The sequence below is a fragment of the Babesia bigemina genome (assembly GCF_000981445.1).
Source record: "Babesia bigemina genome assembly Bbig001, chromosome : IV".
Classification (NCBI taxonomy): Eukaryota; Apicomplexa; class Aconoidasida; order Piroplasmida; family Babesiidae; genus Babesia; species Babesia bigemina.
This window is the reverse complement of record NC_027219.1, coordinates 35,338-52,600: the sequence shown is the minus strand read 5'-3', so window position 1 is coordinate 52,600 and position 17,263 is coordinate 35,338. Positions and strand designations below refer to the sequence as shown.

The window sequence follows — 17,263 nt, the reverse complement described above, 5'->3', positions numbered from 1 at the left end:
GTCGGCATTAGGGGCATAGCTGTTGTAGATACTCTAGTAAGTGTATTAACACAGTATTATCGCGCTGCTGGGCCTTCTTCGTCGTCCATTCGCCGGCCAGTGGAGCAGGAAGGTGGCTCTGACCGTCCGCGACTGAGATAGACACGAACTCCACCGTACAACAACCGTATACAAAAACTATACACGCCATGTAGTGCCCGTATCGCCGGGATGTGTTGCGTTGGCTGCCTTCGTAGGGGTGTAGAAGCGTCGCACATGTGCGGCCTCCGTAGGTGCTCAATGTCATGATTTCATGAGATTCCTGAGCATCTCGCTGATAGTTGTGGCTCACAGCGTGGTGTACGGGTTCCTGCAGCCGTGCCGAGAATGCTGCTGGGCACTTAGTGGAAGGTCGGCTTCGTGCCGGCGGCCTGCAGTACGACGAGCGCACTTCCAACCCTCCGGAGAAGGAGAACCTCAGTTGCAGGAACCAGATGACCGCGTAGATTCACCATGCGAGCCTGTGGTTGCAATCGTTGGTCGTCCGAATGTCGGCAAATCCTCCATCTTCAATCGCATCTCCAAGCAGGTGAGGTGCCATGCGACGTGATTCGCTCGCATAACCGCTCAGTTCCACCGCGGCAGCATCGTGTCGGAATCGCCAGGCACCACTAGGTAGTGCGCATTGCCAACTACGTAACTCCGTGTCAGGGATCGCCAATATGCGCTGGCCGACTGGGAGGGGTGCACCTTCCGGCTAATAGACACCGGCGGGCTGGAGGACGAGAGTGAATACGCCGAGTCGGTGAGTGCGGCTGGAAAGTGGCTCATGTGCGCTTAGATTAAGGCCCAAGTGGGAGATTCTCTGGACCATGCGTCGGTGGCCATAGTGGTGGTTGACGGCCAGGAAGGGCTCACCGAGGGTGACCTGGAGGTGCGGGACTTCGTGCTGGACGCTTTGAAAAAGAGGGGAAATCTGCGCGTGTTGCTGTGTGTGAACAAGTGCGAGTCGTTCCACTTTGGCGACGTTTTGGCTGAGGTACGTGGCGTGGTGCCGGTGTCACGTTGCTCAGCAATTCTGGAGGCTGGGTCTGGGCCGTCCGTACCCAGTGAGCGCGCTGCACGGCACTGGGCTCGGGGAGCTCCTCAATGAGTAGGTGGTGCTTCATTGACGCTAAGCTGGCTGCAGTTGCGTTGCCGGATTTGGGCGTTGCACTATAGAGGAGCGGCACGACGTGGTGGTATCGTTCGTCGGGAGGTTGGTACTTGGTTGTCACCTTGGATATGTTTCAGGCCCAACTGCGGCAAGTCTTCGCTGGTGAATCTGCTGGCTGGGAGCTCACGCTGCCTGGTGTCGCCGAAGGAGGGCACCACCCTGGACACGGTGGAGGTGCCCATTGTCAGAGGTATGGGTGCGCTAATGTACAACCTCGTTGTGCCCTGTGTATGCATATAATGGCTTCTATGTGAACCATGGCAGTCGTTAGTAAACACCGGGTGTGTCAAGTTGGCACTGCTGGATGTATGCCGTAGTGTACATCTCGTACCTGAAGTTTCGCTAATCACTGCTTCTAGGGGAACAGCGTTACCTATTGATCGACACCGCCGGCATGCGTCTACAGTCGAAGGACCGTCGGAGTTTCCTCCCCAAGGGTCGCAGCCTGAGGGTGAGTTGCCCCGGCAGCTGCCGAGCCCGGCCCTGCATATGCTGACCTTTTCTCAGGCAATCCGCAGGAGCGACGTGTGCGTGCTGGTGGTGGACGCGAGCTGGGGCATCTCCCGCAACGATGTGAAGCTGGCCGAGGAGATACGGGCGGAGAGCCGCGCCGCGGTTATCGTGTGCAACAAGTGGGACCTGGTGGACAAGGATCCCACGGTGTACAAGAACGCAGTTAGCTACGTGAAGGAGAAACTGCACTGGCTGGACTACGCCGATGTCGTCTTCACCTCCGCCAAGACCGCCCAGCGAGTCAGCAACGTCCTGGAGGCATGCCAGAACGCGCACGAACAGGTAAGCAGCGCTGCGTTGTAACAGGTATCCACGTTTGCCATTGCACATTCCACGGCTACACTGTTGCGCAGTTCTCCAAGAGTTTCACCACCGCCTTGCTGAACGAGGTTCTGCGCGAGGCGACCTTCCTCCAGAAGCCGCCCGTGACGCATGGGAAACGACTGAACATCTACTACGTCTGCCAGGTACACACCGCTAACATCCTGCACGCAACAACGCCATCCAGGTTCACAGCCAGCCACCTGGCATTGCGCTGTTCTGCAACGACGAGCGCCTGCTGACCGACGACTACGCCGAGTACCTGGAGGTCTTTTTCCGGCGGTCACTCAACCTGACGGGCTCACCTATCCGCTGGTACCCCAGAGCCAAGAGAGCGAGGCACAGGGTGCCGGACCTCCGTAACCGCGCTTCCAAGGGCAGCTGCAACCCCCGGGAGCTGCTGTCCCTGTGACGACGCATGGTGGAAACGTTAATACAATTAGGAATGCGATAGAGTTACACGAGCCGATACGTGGCGCAATTGCTACACTAACAACGCCGAAGTTAGCGTATTGCCATTAGCAGGTCGCAATGTAAGGGTCCAGGTCGCCGTCCTTGAGGTCCATGCGCACCCGGAGCGAGCAGCTGGGACACTCCGACACGAGGTTGCCTGCATGGGATAAGACCGTGGTCGAGTGCACTCACCTGCCTTGAGCTGCTCCAGCGTGAATTCGAACAGGTCCCCGCACGGGCACGCGTAGTAGAAGACCTGAACGGACTCGTCGTAGTGGCAGTCGTCCAGGCTGATGGTCTCGTAGATGAGCTCCTCCCGGAACCCTGCGATGTTGCCCTCGCGCGTGACTTCCAGCGTGCTGCCAGCGCTGGAGGAGGTGGTGGTGCTAGTCCGCGACTCCATTGTGGGCAATGGCGAGGAAGGCGGCGCAAATGGACAGGCGAGCGTTGTGAGGGATAACAGGCCCCCCGACGTGATGTGCGGGACGTGAGAATTGCGATTTGTTTCCTCGTTGGTATTTACCGATGGAAGGCTGCCATGAGAGCCTTGCTTACGTTGAGTGTGTTGCTGCCGGCAGTATGTGTTAGCGCGACGCGGTACTGCAACTCTCTTCAGGCTTCCCCGTGCTTTCTGCAACCGTCTTCCGCCCTTAAGCAGGGTGTATATTGCAGCGGGTGGCACCGCCCTAGGAAGGTTCAGACCAGGGCGTGCGGTGGTGCCTCGCCGCCAGTCGCCTTGTCGCAGGTAACAGCTCCGAAGCCTACGGCGTGGGAGCGCGCGCTGCTGCAGACGTGGAAGGATCACGGTGCTGGCATTGTGCTCGGCGCTGTGTACGGAATTCGCATCTTCAGGTTCCTGCTCCACGTCCGCAACCTGCTGGAGTGGCTGCCGCAGGTGAACCCCTACCTCTTCCCGTTTGACGCCGTGTACCAAGCGACCGACGCTTATCTCAAGCTCTTCCAGGCGGCGATTCCTGCCCTCTACGGGATGGACATCAGCGGCATAGTGGCCTTCTTCGTCCTGGACCACATAGAGTCGCTGCTCGCCCACAAGCCGGAGGTGGCGCAGCACGCGCTGCAATAATACTGCCGTTGGATCAGCTCCACGTAAGTAAACAAGACAACGCATCTTAATGTTGTACTTTAACATAAGCGTAGCCGTCAGCGTTAGCATTACCGATACCCACACTTGGCCACTTAAGTCACGCAGTGGAGCCAGGTTCCACAACTAGTCACCGAGGCGCGCAGCGGCTTGCATCAGCGCCTTATGGTGGGCCTCAGTCTTGGAGAAGTCACTCACCACACGGCGCGCAACCTGGAGATGGCTGATGAAAAGCACGCGGTTTGGCGGACTTACAGCTTCCAGCGTGGAGTTGAGGAAGCCGAAGGCAAGGATCCCGAAGTCCGTTGAGCTGCTGTACTCGGACTGGCCGTTTGGCGTCGCCCGTATAGTCGCCGTCTCGTTGTAACTGCGCGTTTTGTCACGACAACCGCTGGAGCTCACGTGTACGAGTCCTTCATGGTCAACCCGAACGTTCTGTGCGACAGGCATCTAGCACCCAAATCCACGACAGAGTCCTCCAGCACGAAGTACTCGATGCTAGGCCCCACGATGTAGTCTGCAGGGCGGATGGGAAATGCAAGCGGAGGATAGAGCACGTAGACAGGAAATGTGAATATCAGCTTTTGAGCGCCACACGATGCATCAAATCAAGCGCCACATGTTAGCGCTACATAATCGAGCACAATGGATACAATCATCACATTGCGGCCTTTGTGTCGCACAGATGGTTTTTGTTCAACGCATACTAGGTCACGCGCATTATACCATGACACCGGGCATGGACGCATCACAGAATTGCACTTGTAGGCTTCAACAGCAGAAAAACGAAAGCAATCATAAACTCATACACGAAAGACAAACCAATCTCAATGGTTGAAGATTCTACAGTGCGCATTAACTCACGGACGATCGAGGGCAGGTCGTACTTCACCCTGGCAATGCGGCGCACCCGAAGCTGGCGCTTCTCCGGCACCAGCTCATGGTCGATGACGTGGACTTCCTTCACGTGCGGGTAGTACTTCGAGGGGTACATGCGATAGAAGGCGCGCTGCAGACAGATGACCAAGGCGTAGCCGACTACGGAAGGCAACAGATAAGCATACGTCAGGGAAGCAAATACACATCACGATGCTTAACCCACCGTCACGCTATCCCAGTCGAGGTTGCAGAGGAAGGTCTTGGTGAAAAGCATCGTGGCGGCGCAGGAAGCAGTGGACGTTGTGACCGGGCAGGAGGCAGCCTCAACTGCGACACATCAAGACGGCCATCATCCTGGCCGATGCTACATTAAAACAACGAAGGTATAGGTATATAGAGCGGTGGAATCCGCTAACTGCTCCAGGTAACGTGACCTTCGACACACCATCACCAGGGCGGAGCTTACATTTCGCGGCAGAGGTGGGCAAACGTGGTCGATATTGTGCCACTTAACTCACAGAATTTAATTAACAACGTTTGCTACATTAATTACGATGTCTAATATTGCCAGCAGCAGTGAGATGCGTCCGTTACGCATACTGCTCACCAGTATATAAGCGGGACCATAATGGGTCTTAATAGCCGGATAACACCCGTGCCACATATCTAGGCGAGATCATATACGTCCATGCACTGATTCAGCGCCCGCTCCACCAACTGCTGCCGCTCTGCGTCCGTTGGCGTCTGCCCCTCAACCGACGTCGAGTTGGTAAGCCCCTTCACTACCGTGCTCTTCACCCGCTTGGACTCCTTGCGCACCTTCTTCGCGTGCTTGAGGTGGGTTGCTTGCGTAGAAGCGTCCACTGCCGGCTCGGGTGCTTCCTTTGGCAGCGGCAACCGCGCAACTCCGGGATCCACCGTGCTCTCCCGCTGCCGCTGGGCAAGCTCGTTCAGCCGCGTGTGCCTGATGCGTTCTCCGGTAAGGGTTCTGCACGAGTCGACGTTGGAGCTCTGCTTCTTGCGGTTGCCCTTGGCCTTCAGCAGGGCGCCGAACCCTCCCTTACCCCCGAGTAGCCTGCATGACACGCTTATCACCACGTCGTCCTTGAGCAGTTGGTGGGCGGGACCGGTGCACAATTCGGTGTCATAGCTGTTTTGTGCGTAATCACCGCGACAATCCGACTCCGCTTGGGACGAGGCGCCCGTCAGTGTCCTCGACGGGTCAATAGTGGCGTGAGGGTCGACTGCAACCTTCGTTCTTATTCCCCCGCGTATCGATAGACGGCTCGACTCCCTGCCTATGCCGAAGTTCTGCTCGATCAGCGACGGAAATATGTCGCTAGAGAGGCACGGAACGCTCCGACGGCAGGGGTCTCCTTGAGCGCATGAGTGGAGGCACAGCGCCTCTCGGCTACCAACCGACTCACATAGCGCCTCGTAATCCACCCATAGGCTGCGGGTGACGCCGTTGGGCAGACAGACGAGGTACGTGCTCATTGGAGGAGGTCGGCAGGGGAATCGTTCGTCCAAAGAAATATTGAGCAAGCAGAGCAGAAGGCACGTATGATAGCGGAATTTCGCTGCGTTTTGAATATGGTACAATTTCTGTCAGTATCGTTGTTTCCATTACGGCAGTTTGACGCCCCCTCCGGTAGCGCGTTACGCTGCACATCGGCCCAGTCCGGTGACGATTCGTACGACCAACGACAAATTTTGTTTACTCATCACATATCATGCATTATGCAGTGAAATGATCGCGATGTGAGTGAAGTGGCGTCAACTACTGTCGCCATGGCACGTCTGTGTCTAACTGCTTAAACTCGCTGTAGAGCTTGCACATTTCGGTATCCATAGGCTTTAGCGCTTCTTCTTCGCCAATGCCACCTACATATGCTACGGGAGATGCAATGAGAATGGCCGAGCCCCGCCGTCTGCAGTCCTTCCATGTAGGCCACAAGGCCTCCGCCACCCGTTCGGCAGTCTACGTCAGATCCCCTCCAGGGTCACCCGAGGCGCGTGGAACAGGATCTTCGGCAAGTATCCATGCCACTAGCGTCGACGACGCTGATCGTTGCGTGCTGCGTAACATCTTGCGGTGCTTCCACTTCCTCGACTTCGAGGACAGGGGGCACATAAGCCCCGCCGAGGCCATGGCCTTCATCGCGCCACTCAAGCGTGCAAGTCCGGACCTATTCGAGCTGTTGTGTGAAGTGTTAGCGGTGACGAAGCACGCCCTGGTAGACGGCCGGATCGGGAAGGAGCCTTTCATCAGGCAGCTGGAGTCGTCACTTCGGGCGCTGGCACGGGACGACAATTCGCCTTTGGCGCAGCTCCGTCAACCTTGTAACGCTATATCACGCTACTTTGGCTCCCTCAAAACAGCCGCAGGGGAGTGTGACGATAACGCCATCGGCTCGCCAGGCCGCGGACAGGAGCAGATAAGGGGTGGTGACCTGTACGACTCACAGGCTGGGCGTGGTGACGAGCGCCCTGCCTGGTGCACCGATCTTGCAGGAACGCGTGAGGAACAACGCACGCAATCGGATGGAGAGTGTACCTTCAAACCGGTGACGAACAGGCGCCGCTTTACCGCTGGACGCAGCGAAGCCAGCGTTGCCCTCAAAGACGAGATCCGCGACATGCATCGGTTCCAATACGGTAGGTTAAGCGACGGTACCACTGCACAGCGCCTATCAGGTAACGAGCCCAGAGGCGGGATGAGCGAGTATATCGTCTTCCACTTCAGTGAGCGCAAGGAGTGGTCGCAGGACCTCAGGAGCCTGCGCAACCCCAGCGGCTAGGCATCGTATTCTTATGCATAGAGACAGGTGTTCAGCTAAACATTACAGTGACATCTAATCCCTCTAGACCGTGAAGTCGGCTCGCAGCTCCGGGATGCAGAGGGAGTCGCCCATGTCGTGGAGCATGAAGAACGGCGCGCCTACGATGCATGGCTTCCTCATCACACTCCCCAAGACGCCCTGTGAGATGTGAGAGGCTTGGTGACTCTAAACTGACACTGGTGCGGTGCGGGATCTGGAAAGAGCGCTTCAAGGACGTGCCGAGGACGCCTACTGAGAACGCGACACAGCTGGTGGCCACGACGACGTTCACGGTCACGATGTCTCGTTGCTTCAGATTGTGCGGGTACTGCCCGGGCTTGGACTCGTATGTCCACTCCGCCTTGATTTGCCTGCGATGGGATGAGCGCCGCGGTGGAGGGCGAACCTGTTGGCACCTGGCTCGATGTACCCGGATTTGAAGGTGTCCTCGGCGAACTCGTAGTAGAACACCACCCTCCTGGACCTGGTCATCGACACGAAGCACGTGCGTGACTCGTCGTCTATAGGGTCCTGCGACGCGAATGCGATTCCGAATGCGATGTTGCCACTCTTGGTTTTGGAGACCTCGTACGCCCAGCAGCAGACGCTCATCTCGCGCTCGGTGCCGACGGTGAACGAGAGGCCGGATCGAGGATCTGACTGGAGCTTGGTGATGTTCGGCGTAACTAGCTTGGCGTTGCCCGTGTTGGGGTCGAAGAGGCCCAGCTGCTCCCTCGACGCGCGGACCACCAGCACCGGAAAGAGCCCTTTGTAGGTCATGCACGTGTAATCGGCGTTGTCTGTCCACGGGAAGTGGCGCGGCTTCTTGGTGGCGCCCTGGAGGATGCGGAGCGCGGCGTCGAGCAGCAGCGAACTGAGGTTGTCGTGCCTCAGCTGGTCGATAGCCTTCGGCGCCATCGAACAGAACCTCACGTACTGCAACAGGTCCTGGTGAATGCGTCATCAGTGGTAATCGCAACGTACCTTCTCCTTCGGGCCTATCGGTGCCGACGCGTACGGGCTCACAAACCGCGCGTTCGACTCGAGGAACTGGCACAACGCGGTGAATGTCTGCACCTCGTCCAGCTGCAAGTTGTCGCTCTCCAGCAGTGCCTTGATGGCGGCCATTCCCATGCGCTGGAGCAGGCCCCCTGAGAGCGAGTGGATGGGGCATTCACAGGTTTTTTTGCCTACCCGAGAAGACGGCGAATGCGGCGTCCGCCAACACCCTTCCGCAGTCGCGTGCCAGCTCTACCTCCCCGGAGCTCTCGGCCGCGTAAGACAGGCTCGCAAGGACCTGGAGGCTCTGCTGGCTCCGGATGATCCTCAGCAAGCTCTGCTTCAGGTCGGCCAGGCCGAAGCGCGCGGACTCCTGGTACATGGGCACCAGCAGCTGAGGCTCCTCGGTCACGTTCTGGTAGTCATTCCTGGGCAGCATGCGGCAGAGGAGATCGAACTCACTTGTAAATGTAGTACAGTATCCTCTGTACCGCCAGCGGGTGAGGGGTGACCAGCGTGTACTTAATCCTTCCCTGGCACACTCCGCCGAGGTCCTGGCGTATCCTCTCGGTGCTCTGGATATCGTTGAACGCGCGCATGAAGAACGGCGACGCCACTCGCAACACGCCGCTGTGCACGTTGATCACGATGTCCTCCGAGGATGCCTGTGTCTACTTTGCCCTGGGCGCCTCAAGGGATCAACTCACATCGGATGGCGACTCAGTCTGCCTCAGCACGAGGATAGTGTCCGTGAGATCGTCATCGATGTCGTCGCTGCGGCCGGTTAGATTCCTCGACGCTGCACATACCGCGACGTCAGCTCCGACAACTTCACCGTCGGCAGCACCGTGCCTTCCCGTTGCACACCCGCCGCCGACATTGCGCAAGTGTTAAATATTAAAGACAAACATGATGTGTGATGCCGCTGTTACGCAAGGATGCTACACACCCTCAACGCCGGCTCCAGGAAGGCTGCGTGGCATGTGTAAGGATGGGTGACGTTGAATATATTATAGGCAGTCAAATTGAGAGTTTTAGGAAGTGTATGTAGCAGGTGGAGTCGGTTGTTGTCGAAATGGGTCTAATTATGAGAGCCGAGTGTGTAGACAATGTGTAGACAGCGCGCATCGTTTACGTACATTGGAGGTAACTCCCTAAGGGTGACTGAATAACACCTCATACTTACCTCACATGAGTGTTAAGCTATATATCTATAGCTTTCAACATGTAGCTCGGAGGTTAGTAATGCAACTTATACGTACAGACAAGCTGAAGATGGGCGACATATCGATCAAAACCCGATCCGACGCATCCATATATTGCATAGTACGTCCATGTACGCGTTAGCAATGTTTACTGCGCCGAATGTGTTCGCTCGTTTGGAAGCAACGACACTGGAAACCCCAAGTCGACGCAACGGCTGGTAGCTTAATGCGGCACTGTCACATCTGTGGTAAAATGTAGCCATACGATGGCAGCTGGGCCTATGGTACACAGTTCATTGAACAATATGTAACTATACTAAGCCGCAATTTCCGTGCTGCCACACCACCACTAACAGCAGTATGAGCAACAGGGCTGTATCAAATTACACCACCCCAGCCGTGCTTCGGCACCATCGGCCGGTAATTCCACATTATAAATGCTCAGCAACAAGCGTGGGCAGCTATCGTACGACGGTCATTAATAAATTCTGTTCCACGCGTGAGCGAGTGCTTCGTCGTCGAAGTAATCGATGTCGTACAGCGAGGGCATCTTCGTGCCTTCCGTGAGTAACGCCTTGACATCGATGACGTGAGATCCCCTGGAGCGCATGAAGTGAGATTGTATGCGCAGCACGTCCAGGCGGTATAGCGCCGTGTGGGCGAACAAGAGGAATGCGGTGGACCACAGCGTGATGACCGTGTAGATGAATGGCCACCGAACCCTGTATAAGAAGTCGTCCATGCAGTTGATGAGCTTTGCGATTGGCCCACCGTTTACCACTTCCTTCAGCTTGGTGATGACCTGTGAACACGTGAGTGATGAACTTGGTGTGCCCTCCGGCGGCGTGAACCCGTGAAAGTAGAGGTAGGGCAGGGCGTCGTGGCAGTGATGAATTGATCCGCACTTGGAAACGTTGTGCCTAGTGAAATCGTAACGCAACCTGTCGAGTGACTCGCGGAGTGTGTCGGCCAGGTAGACCGCCCAGCTCAAGTAGGTGTGGACGAAGCACGGCGAGTACATTGCGTAAGCCCGGTGCGTGATGGGCGACAGCAGTTTTGTGCACTGCACATTGGTCATGTCGCAGCCCACCAGTGTGGATAGGGTCCCGGCGTGGTCATTGTCGTGTTTGGAGACAGGAGACTCGGAAACCCGTATGCCACGGACAGCGTCCAAGTCGTGGCGACGAAGATGGTCCCATTCAGGGCAGTTGGGATGTGGAGTGGACAGGGCCTTGCCCATGTCGGACAAGATTCCTATAACATCCTTGCGCATCTCACTCCCGAAATGCTGGAAGAACGAGACGAGCTCCCCTGTCGTCCTCGGCGTCCGCCTGGTTAGACAGTTGAGATAAGAAGACAACGTCATCAAGGGGTCATCATCGCCGCTGCAGGACGGCGACAGGAGGTAATAGATGTAGCTGCCATCTTTGGCGCTCTTAGAGAAATCGCCCTTCCTGAATCCCATCCTGATACGGCTCTTGAGGCAGACGTCACACGGGTCGAAGAGGTGCGTCTTGAACCTGGAGTAGTAGGCGTCAGTCAGGAAAGCCTGCAGGGGGGAGTCAGCGGTGACATCACGTCCAAACTGACAACCCATCCAACCACCACGGAATTTATCGCCAGCGCACTGCGAACGCAGAAACGCCAACTGGTGATAGCACGCGTAGACGTAGTCCTGCAGGCAACATAGCAGAGCACATCCATCGGGGTCTTGATCGTGATCTGTATCCTTACGTTTAACAGTGCCAGACCTCGATGACTTTTGCTTCCAGTCCGGCTCGATGGCGGAGAGCACGGAACTCGAAAAAATGGAGGCAAGTTTCAAAGCCTTAATTACATCCTCAGATTTCAGTTTGGTATTGCTGACACAGAGTGTAGGATTTCCAGGTACGCCGTCCGGCACTTTCCCGAGAGCATCGTTAATGCATTTCTCCAGAACTTCAAGGTGTTTCGGCCTTCGAATCCCGACTATCCAGCGAAGCATATCCCTGATAGTACGCGGCGCCTCGGCGGGGAACAACTCAATCTCCGGTATATCGTCAAAGTCGTCGTTGGGTGTCTGGCTCGTCCACAGAGGTACACAGAAGTCTAATGCAGGCATCTTGTCAACATCTGGATTGGAGTCCTGGGGTAACTGAACGTGCTGAGGTGGTCCAGGATAATAATCCAACGGCAAGGCCGGATCGATCAATTCAACTGGTATGTAGGTGGTTTTTAACGTGTCACTTTTAAAAACGTTCTTGGATTTATACACTTGTTCGACATCAAAATCAATGATAGGCTGAGGCGGAGGGGCAGATGGTGACTTCATTGGGGGAGGAGGCACCCAGGGGATTTTTAGTTTCTGATTGTGAATGAGAGACTCTGTACGTTTCTGCGTTAAAGTGCCTGTCTTATTAGGGTTTTTTGGAGCGATAAATTTGGAAATCCTCTTTGGCAATTTTGGTGGCTTTATCGGGTAGCCCACTGCAACTCCAATATGAGGGAATTCTGTGGGCGATGTGTTACCCGATAGACCCTTAGCGTTTGGTGTTGCCTTGCCAGTTAGCAAGGTGCTTAACATCTGGTGGTCACGCTGCCATTTCTGTGCAGCTTTTCCAAGTTGCGCTGACTTTGTCATCGCTTGTCTTAGATTTTCTCTGTCTCGTTGCGCATTTGCGTGCCGTGCAATTGAAAGACGTTCATGACTTGCTTCCATAAAATTCTTCTTCTGCAACTCCGGATCATTGTCGTTTTTCACGACTTCGCCATCCACGTCAAAATCGCGCCAATCTGGAACAGGAATACCGATGACTGGCTCGTAGTGACTCATATGTGGCTGCAAATGGCTGTAATAATTCTGTAAACCTTCTCGTTGAATACGGTGTGCCTTTTCTTGGTTTCGAATCCACTTATTTTCTTCTTTAAATTGTTTCCACTTTTGTTTCATATCTGCTCTATAATCCCAATTGTATGCCCAAAGCTTACCCATCTCTGCACTCTCTACCACCCCTAAATTGTCTCTTATGGTAATGTTGCCAGATGGCGTGTCTGTCGAAATTAAAGTGCTAACATTGTCTCTACCTGCCTGAGGTTCTTGATCCTCTGTTTGATGGGGGTTGGGAGAAGCCGCCCGACCATGCTGGCCGTTACCACTGCTGGACGCACGGGAACCAGATGACCCAGAGTCTGGACTTTGAACACTTGGATGTTGCGCAGAGGCTTGAGATGCAACAGGCTGCAAACCTGGAGAAGCACTGCCGGGTGAACCCGCAATACCGTCACCTGGCGTACCATCAGTGTCAGTGGGTCCAATAGGACTGGAGTGAGCGGCCGGAGGATCAGGCACTGCCACACTTGGCTGACCTTGAGATCCATTACCCTCATTGTCAACAGTTTGTTGAACTGGTGTACCTGCAGCACCAGCTCTACCCGCGATATCTGAAGCATCGTTTTGTGAAACCGTTGCAGTGCTTTTGGCGCTTTCATATGCACCTTGATCATGCGAATTCTCTTGCGGTGACGATATGGGAGTGAGGTCCGGACTAACCGGTGGACCACTGCCGACAGACGTTGTGGCGGCTGGGTTTGCATCACTTGGATTGGGCAATTGCGCATGAGGTTGAGTAGAATTAAAGCCGAACTGAGAACCGCCATCCGCACCGCCTCTTGCATTCCCACCGCTTCCAGAAGCTCCACCGTCACCATCAACTGAACTTCGGTCAGGTGATGTAATAGTTGTGACAGTGTCTGATTCGAGTGCATTACTTATTCCGCTTTGTTGACTTTGTCGTAAATCTCCCTGATCATTACCCGGACTAGAGGCCGCAGATGGTTCAGGCCCCGCACTTTGAGCCGTGAGATGAGGTTGCGCGGAGGGTTGAGAGACAGCAAGCTGCTGACTTGAAGAAGCACCGCCCTGTGAACTCTGATCCGCATCACCAGACGTACTAGGAGGGACGGGAGCAGGAATTGAGGTAGAGGGTTCTGTATGGCCTTGCAGTTGAGCTTGACCATTTGAAGATTGAGAAGGTTCAGAACGTGGAGATGAAACAAGTTGTTTACCTGAATGCGCATCGTCATTTAAACCCACACCCTGTCTGATAGACCTACTGGGGGAGCCCGGGGCTACAGCATCACCTGTGGGAGTGGTGGGTCGTGAATGAGATGTATCGGCTGTAGAAGGAATTAACGTATGGTTCTGAACAGTATTGGGTTCAGATGAAATACAAGACACCGTAGAATCTGTAAGAGTAGGCGATGGCGTGCTATGCACTACTGGTGACCCTGTTGGACCTGCTTCTGCTGAATCACTGCGAGGTGATGGTGCGACATCTTTTGCAACAGCAGGACCTATAAACGTATCTCTGTTTTGATCATTAGTCTTATTCACAGATTCGTCATACTCGGCTTTGGCTACAACTGGCTTGGAAGCTTCTGTTTTAGTTGCCTCCGTTTTTGTGGCAACGGCCATTGGGGACTCACTCATTATCGGAGCCGTATTTGGCGGTACTTCGGGTTTCTTAGGTGGCATAACTGGCACTTTCGTTTCCGGCACAACTTCCTTGGGGGCTTCAGGAACTGCAGTAACATCGTGGCTAGCAGGTAAGGGTTGGGGCTGTGCTGGGGGAGGAGGGTGCAGTGGGGACGTAGAACTACCTGTAGAATCTGATCCACCAGGACTCCCAATCTCCCCTGCCTGTACATTTACTCCTATGCCATTACTTCCATCTGAAGCAGCTCTATCAGTTGCATGATGCGTATCAGCGGCATCTTTATCGGGCTGCAAGGGTTGACCATTTTGGGGATTCAGCACAGAGGACACTGACTCAGGTTGGCCGTGAGGCTGTAAACCACGCATCTGGTCAACGCTCACATGATTACCTGAATCACTATTGGAGCCGCTGGGTCTAGGAGTAGTGGCAGCAATAGCTGAGCTGCTATGGTCTGCTTTTGCTTGAGCACTGAGAGATGGGATGTCAGGCTTTTGAACTGTTATTGTCGACGATGTAGCATGATTCTGTGGCACTGAAACACTTGGAGCTGGCAGCCCTTTAACTCCACCGGTATACTGAATGTCCGCAACTCGTTGACTGTCAGAATTTGCCGCATTTTGTGGTGCTGACTTTGGCTGAGATTGAGTAGTTCTTTGAGCTGGTGAAGCCTGAACACGAGGTGGCGAATCTGCACGCTTTTGAGCCACTGGTTGGGGTTCAGTGCCCCTACGTTGTGCGCCACTTCTGCTGTGAGACGTTCCCCCTCTTCCTCCTCTCCCCCCTCCTACACCAGACGCCGGCCGGCTACCATGAGTAGTATGACTATTCGCTACAACTCCCCTAGAACCTTGAGCTCCGGATGAGTTGACTGTTGAGGTGTTGGTAGGTTTAGGTGGCGGCGCAGGTCTGGCGAGTCTTGGGGCTAGCGCCGGCGTAGGTCGGAGTTCTGGAGTCGGAGCTGGGGGAGAGCAGATTCCTTGATCCGTGCCATCCAAAAGTTCTTTAAGCTTTCGTAGACCTCTGTTATCATCAACAAAACTTTCAAGTGCATTTGTCCACTCCCAATGTTCCAAAAATCCATTCGCTTGCACCACGTTATTTCCCTTATAAACTATGCCGTTGGGATAAAAAACAGTCGTCACCAGGGAGCGGTTATTGAAGGATGCACTTTCGGTAACAAATGAATGCATCTTTCCTACATGTTGTAAAATACGCTCAAATTTTTCTTTATACCACCTAGCAAAATGCACAGCAAAATCCTCTGACTTAAGATACGAAGCCTTCGTGGCCTCTCCAGTAATGTCAAAAGGGCCATGCGTAAACATATTGGCATAACTAGTCTTGATTGCACTACAAACAAGTTGTAATTCTGTCCAGTTTAAACATTTTGGCTTAACCATTTCATCCAATTTCTTCCTCAAATTTCCACTTTCTTTTTTCTTTGCCTCTTCGGCTACAATCTCGCAAAATAAGTTGACTACTGCAAGGGCATTAGCAGTGTTCACACTCTCAGTGCCAGAGTCGATGATAGTAGAGAGGGCTAAAACGTCGCGGAAGTAATTCTGTTCAACTTTCTTGTCCAAAATCCATCTGAGATCAGTTGTCATTTTCTTGCCCTGGGTGTAATTAGCGTAAACCCAACCATACCTCAACTCGCGAAGCTCAAACCCTCCAGGTATGATGCCGCCGGACGCACTGCGGTACGGTTTAGTGAGGTATGTGTCTAGACCGCCGCCGTACCCAAGCCAGTTCTCCGCCCACCCGCCGCCGCCCACTCCCCTAAATGTCACATCCACATTGTACCACAGATAGTACATCGCAGCGAGGAACTTGGGGAGACACTCCAAGAGAGCGTTGACGATGTGTTCTGCGCTTTTCATTTTTTTGTCACCGGGAATTGAGGCGGCGTCCTTTGTTACAGTAAATACCAATTTCCCGTAAAACCTGGTTACATGCCCGAGAAAGTTGGACAATTCCACTTTTATTGAAATACTATCAATCCAGTTATAGTACTTAGAAACACGTTGATGAAGGTAACTGATCACGGGTTCAAGATAAACTTTCCCATCCCCCTCGTGCAACCAACTAAAAAACACGAAACAGTCCTTCAGACTGGAGAAAAGGAATCCATGCGTCTTCGCCATGGTGCATATAAAGACAGGCAGAATACTACATTAAAAGATGCGCCAAGTGACGCTTACGAACACCATCAAGCACATCTAAAGCTGTGAGCTAGAAGATGTCTTAGCGATAGGAGCTCGAGGTGGACCCGTGAGTATTGCCACACTCAGAAGCCGCCAGTGTCTACACACCAAGTGATCTACGTGCAAAGCTACTAGGTGAGATGCTGAGTGATAAAATCCATTATAATAAAAAATTAAAAAATCGGGGTCGCAGGCAAAAATAAGCCCGCTCCACCCGTCAACTACATTTAGCAATACTTTGATCATATAGTACGCTCACCTGTGGAGTGAGAAAGGTCTAAAGCCCAAGAGTCCAGCAAGCCCAGAGGCAGACCGGCGTGAAAAAATGGAACCCGGCCGGAAAGTGGCATACCCCACGAGATTTCCGTGTATATTGCACATCATATATACCATATCTAAACCTTGAATTCACCAGGCCGTCTCCCTTAGGCGTTCCCGGAGCGTCCAGGCGACCGCCACGTGCTCGCCGCCAGTACCACTACATTCACGCGATGGCAGCAGCGGTATACGACGCCTACAACTACGCGTATTTGTAATTTTGTTAGCGTGTATTTATGTTAAACTAGAATCAAAGCGGATTAGTTCCAACTCATCCCCGGATATGCCACTCCACTGTCACCGCAGCCGCCATGTTCCACCCTATTGGCAACTTCCACGTTGTTAATTTAGTGGATGGATGTTATTACAGTATTACTATCAACCATGTTCATGTTCAGAAGGCCTAATTAGTTGCGCTCAACCGTGGCAATCACGTCGCATGATATCAGGACCTCCCGCAGATGGGCACGCCTCCACAAATGACATAGTTCCTCATGTCGATATCAACGTCGTACCACCTCGCCTAATGACTGATTTGGCACCTTATATCTAACGATACCTCCGGTCATCTGATTTGGTGACCAATCACCCGGGGTAATTGCGGGTTCGGTATGAAATGACGTCGGTGGCTTAGAGCACTTGGCTTTTGCAACCTGCTTAGACCGACAACGTTCACCAATATTGTGTGCTGGGTTGCTCTTGGGGCGCATTAGGTTATTATATTTTAGCGGATAGTGCCTGAAGTGGAGTAGCGTGGAGGCCCACAGTACGGGTGCT

The 17,263-nt window shown here is 54.0% G+C and overlaps 7 protein-coding genes across 7 annotated transcripts; 3 read left to right on the top strand and 4 right to left on the bottom strand.

Annotated features, from left to right (window-relative positions):
• Positions 1-292: 292 nt before the first annotated feature.
• BBBOND_0400130 (-GTPase Der) lies at positions 293-2,441 on the top strand (the record flags this gene model as incomplete). The annotated part of the gene is made up of 11 exons (XM_012914250.1): positions 293-568; positions 611-654; positions 691-784; positions 821-1,018; positions 1,053-1,132; positions 1,169-1,237; positions 1,273-1,385; positions 1,555-1,646; positions 1,703-1,990; positions 2,062-2,175; positions 2,217-2,441. The coding sequence occupies 11 exons, from the start codon at positions 293-295 to the stop codon at positions 2,439-2,441; spliced, it is 1,593 nt and encodes a 530-aa protein (XP_012769704.1).
• A 579-nt stretch (positions 2,442-3,020) lies between these two features.
• BBBOND_0400125 (hypothetical protein, conserved) lies at positions 3,021-3,566 on the top strand (the record flags this gene model as incomplete). Its single annotated transcript, XM_012914249.1, has 1 exon — positions 3,021-3,566. One exon carries the CDS (start codon positions 3,021-3,023, stop codon positions 3,564-3,566), a length of 546 nt encoding a protein of 181 aa, XP_012769703.1.
• Positions 3,567-3,710: 144 nt separating this feature from the next.
• Positions 3,711-4,737, bottom strand: BBBOND_0400120 (CSL zinc finger domain containing protein, putative; the record flags this gene model as incomplete). Its single annotated transcript, XM_012914248.1, has 4 exons — positions 3,711-3,951; positions 3,987-4,101; positions 4,449-4,593; positions 4,687-4,737. The coding sequence occupies 4 exons, from the start codon at positions 4,735-4,737 to the stop codon at positions 3,711-3,713; spliced, it is 552 nt and encodes a 183-aa protein (XP_012769702.1).
• Positions 4,738-5,129: 392 nt separating this feature from the next.
• BBBOND_0400110 (-UPF0667 protein C1orf55 homolog) lies at positions 5,130-5,960 on the bottom strand (the record flags this gene model as incomplete). Its single annotated transcript, XM_012914247.1, has 1 exon — positions 5,130-5,960. One exon carries the CDS (start codon positions 5,958-5,960, stop codon positions 5,130-5,132), a length of 831 nt encoding a protein of 276 aa, XP_012769701.1.
• A 410-nt stretch (positions 5,961-6,370) lies between these two features.
• BBBOND_0400100 (hypothetical protein) lies at positions 6,371-7,264 on the top strand (the record flags this gene model as incomplete). Its single annotated transcript, XM_012914246.1, has 1 exon — positions 6,371-7,264. One exon carries the CDS (start codon positions 6,371-6,373, stop codon positions 7,262-7,264), a length of 894 nt encoding a protein of 297 aa, XP_012769700.1.
• Positions 7,265-7,327: 63 nt separating this feature from the next.
• Positions 7,328-9,164, bottom strand: BBBOND_0400090 (hypothetical protein; the record flags this gene model as incomplete). The annotated part of the gene is made up of 8 exons (XM_012914245.1): positions 7,328-7,444; positions 7,482-7,656; positions 7,692-8,191; positions 8,270-8,436; positions 8,480-8,712; positions 8,747-8,949; positions 8,992-9,058; positions 9,094-9,164. The coding sequence occupies 8 exons, from the start codon at positions 9,162-9,164 to the stop codon at positions 7,328-7,330; spliced, it is 1,533 nt and encodes a 510-aa protein (XP_012769699.1).
• An 803-nt stretch (positions 9,165-9,967) lies between these two features.
• BBBOND_0400080 (hypothetical protein) lies at positions 9,968-16,108 on the bottom strand (the record flags this gene model as incomplete). Its single annotated transcript, XM_012914244.1, has 1 exon — positions 9,968-16,108. One exon carries the CDS (start codon positions 16,106-16,108, stop codon positions 9,968-9,970), a length of 6,141 nt encoding a protein of 2,046 aa, XP_012769698.1.
• Between the last annotated feature and the right edge of the window lie 1,155 nt (positions 16,109-17,263).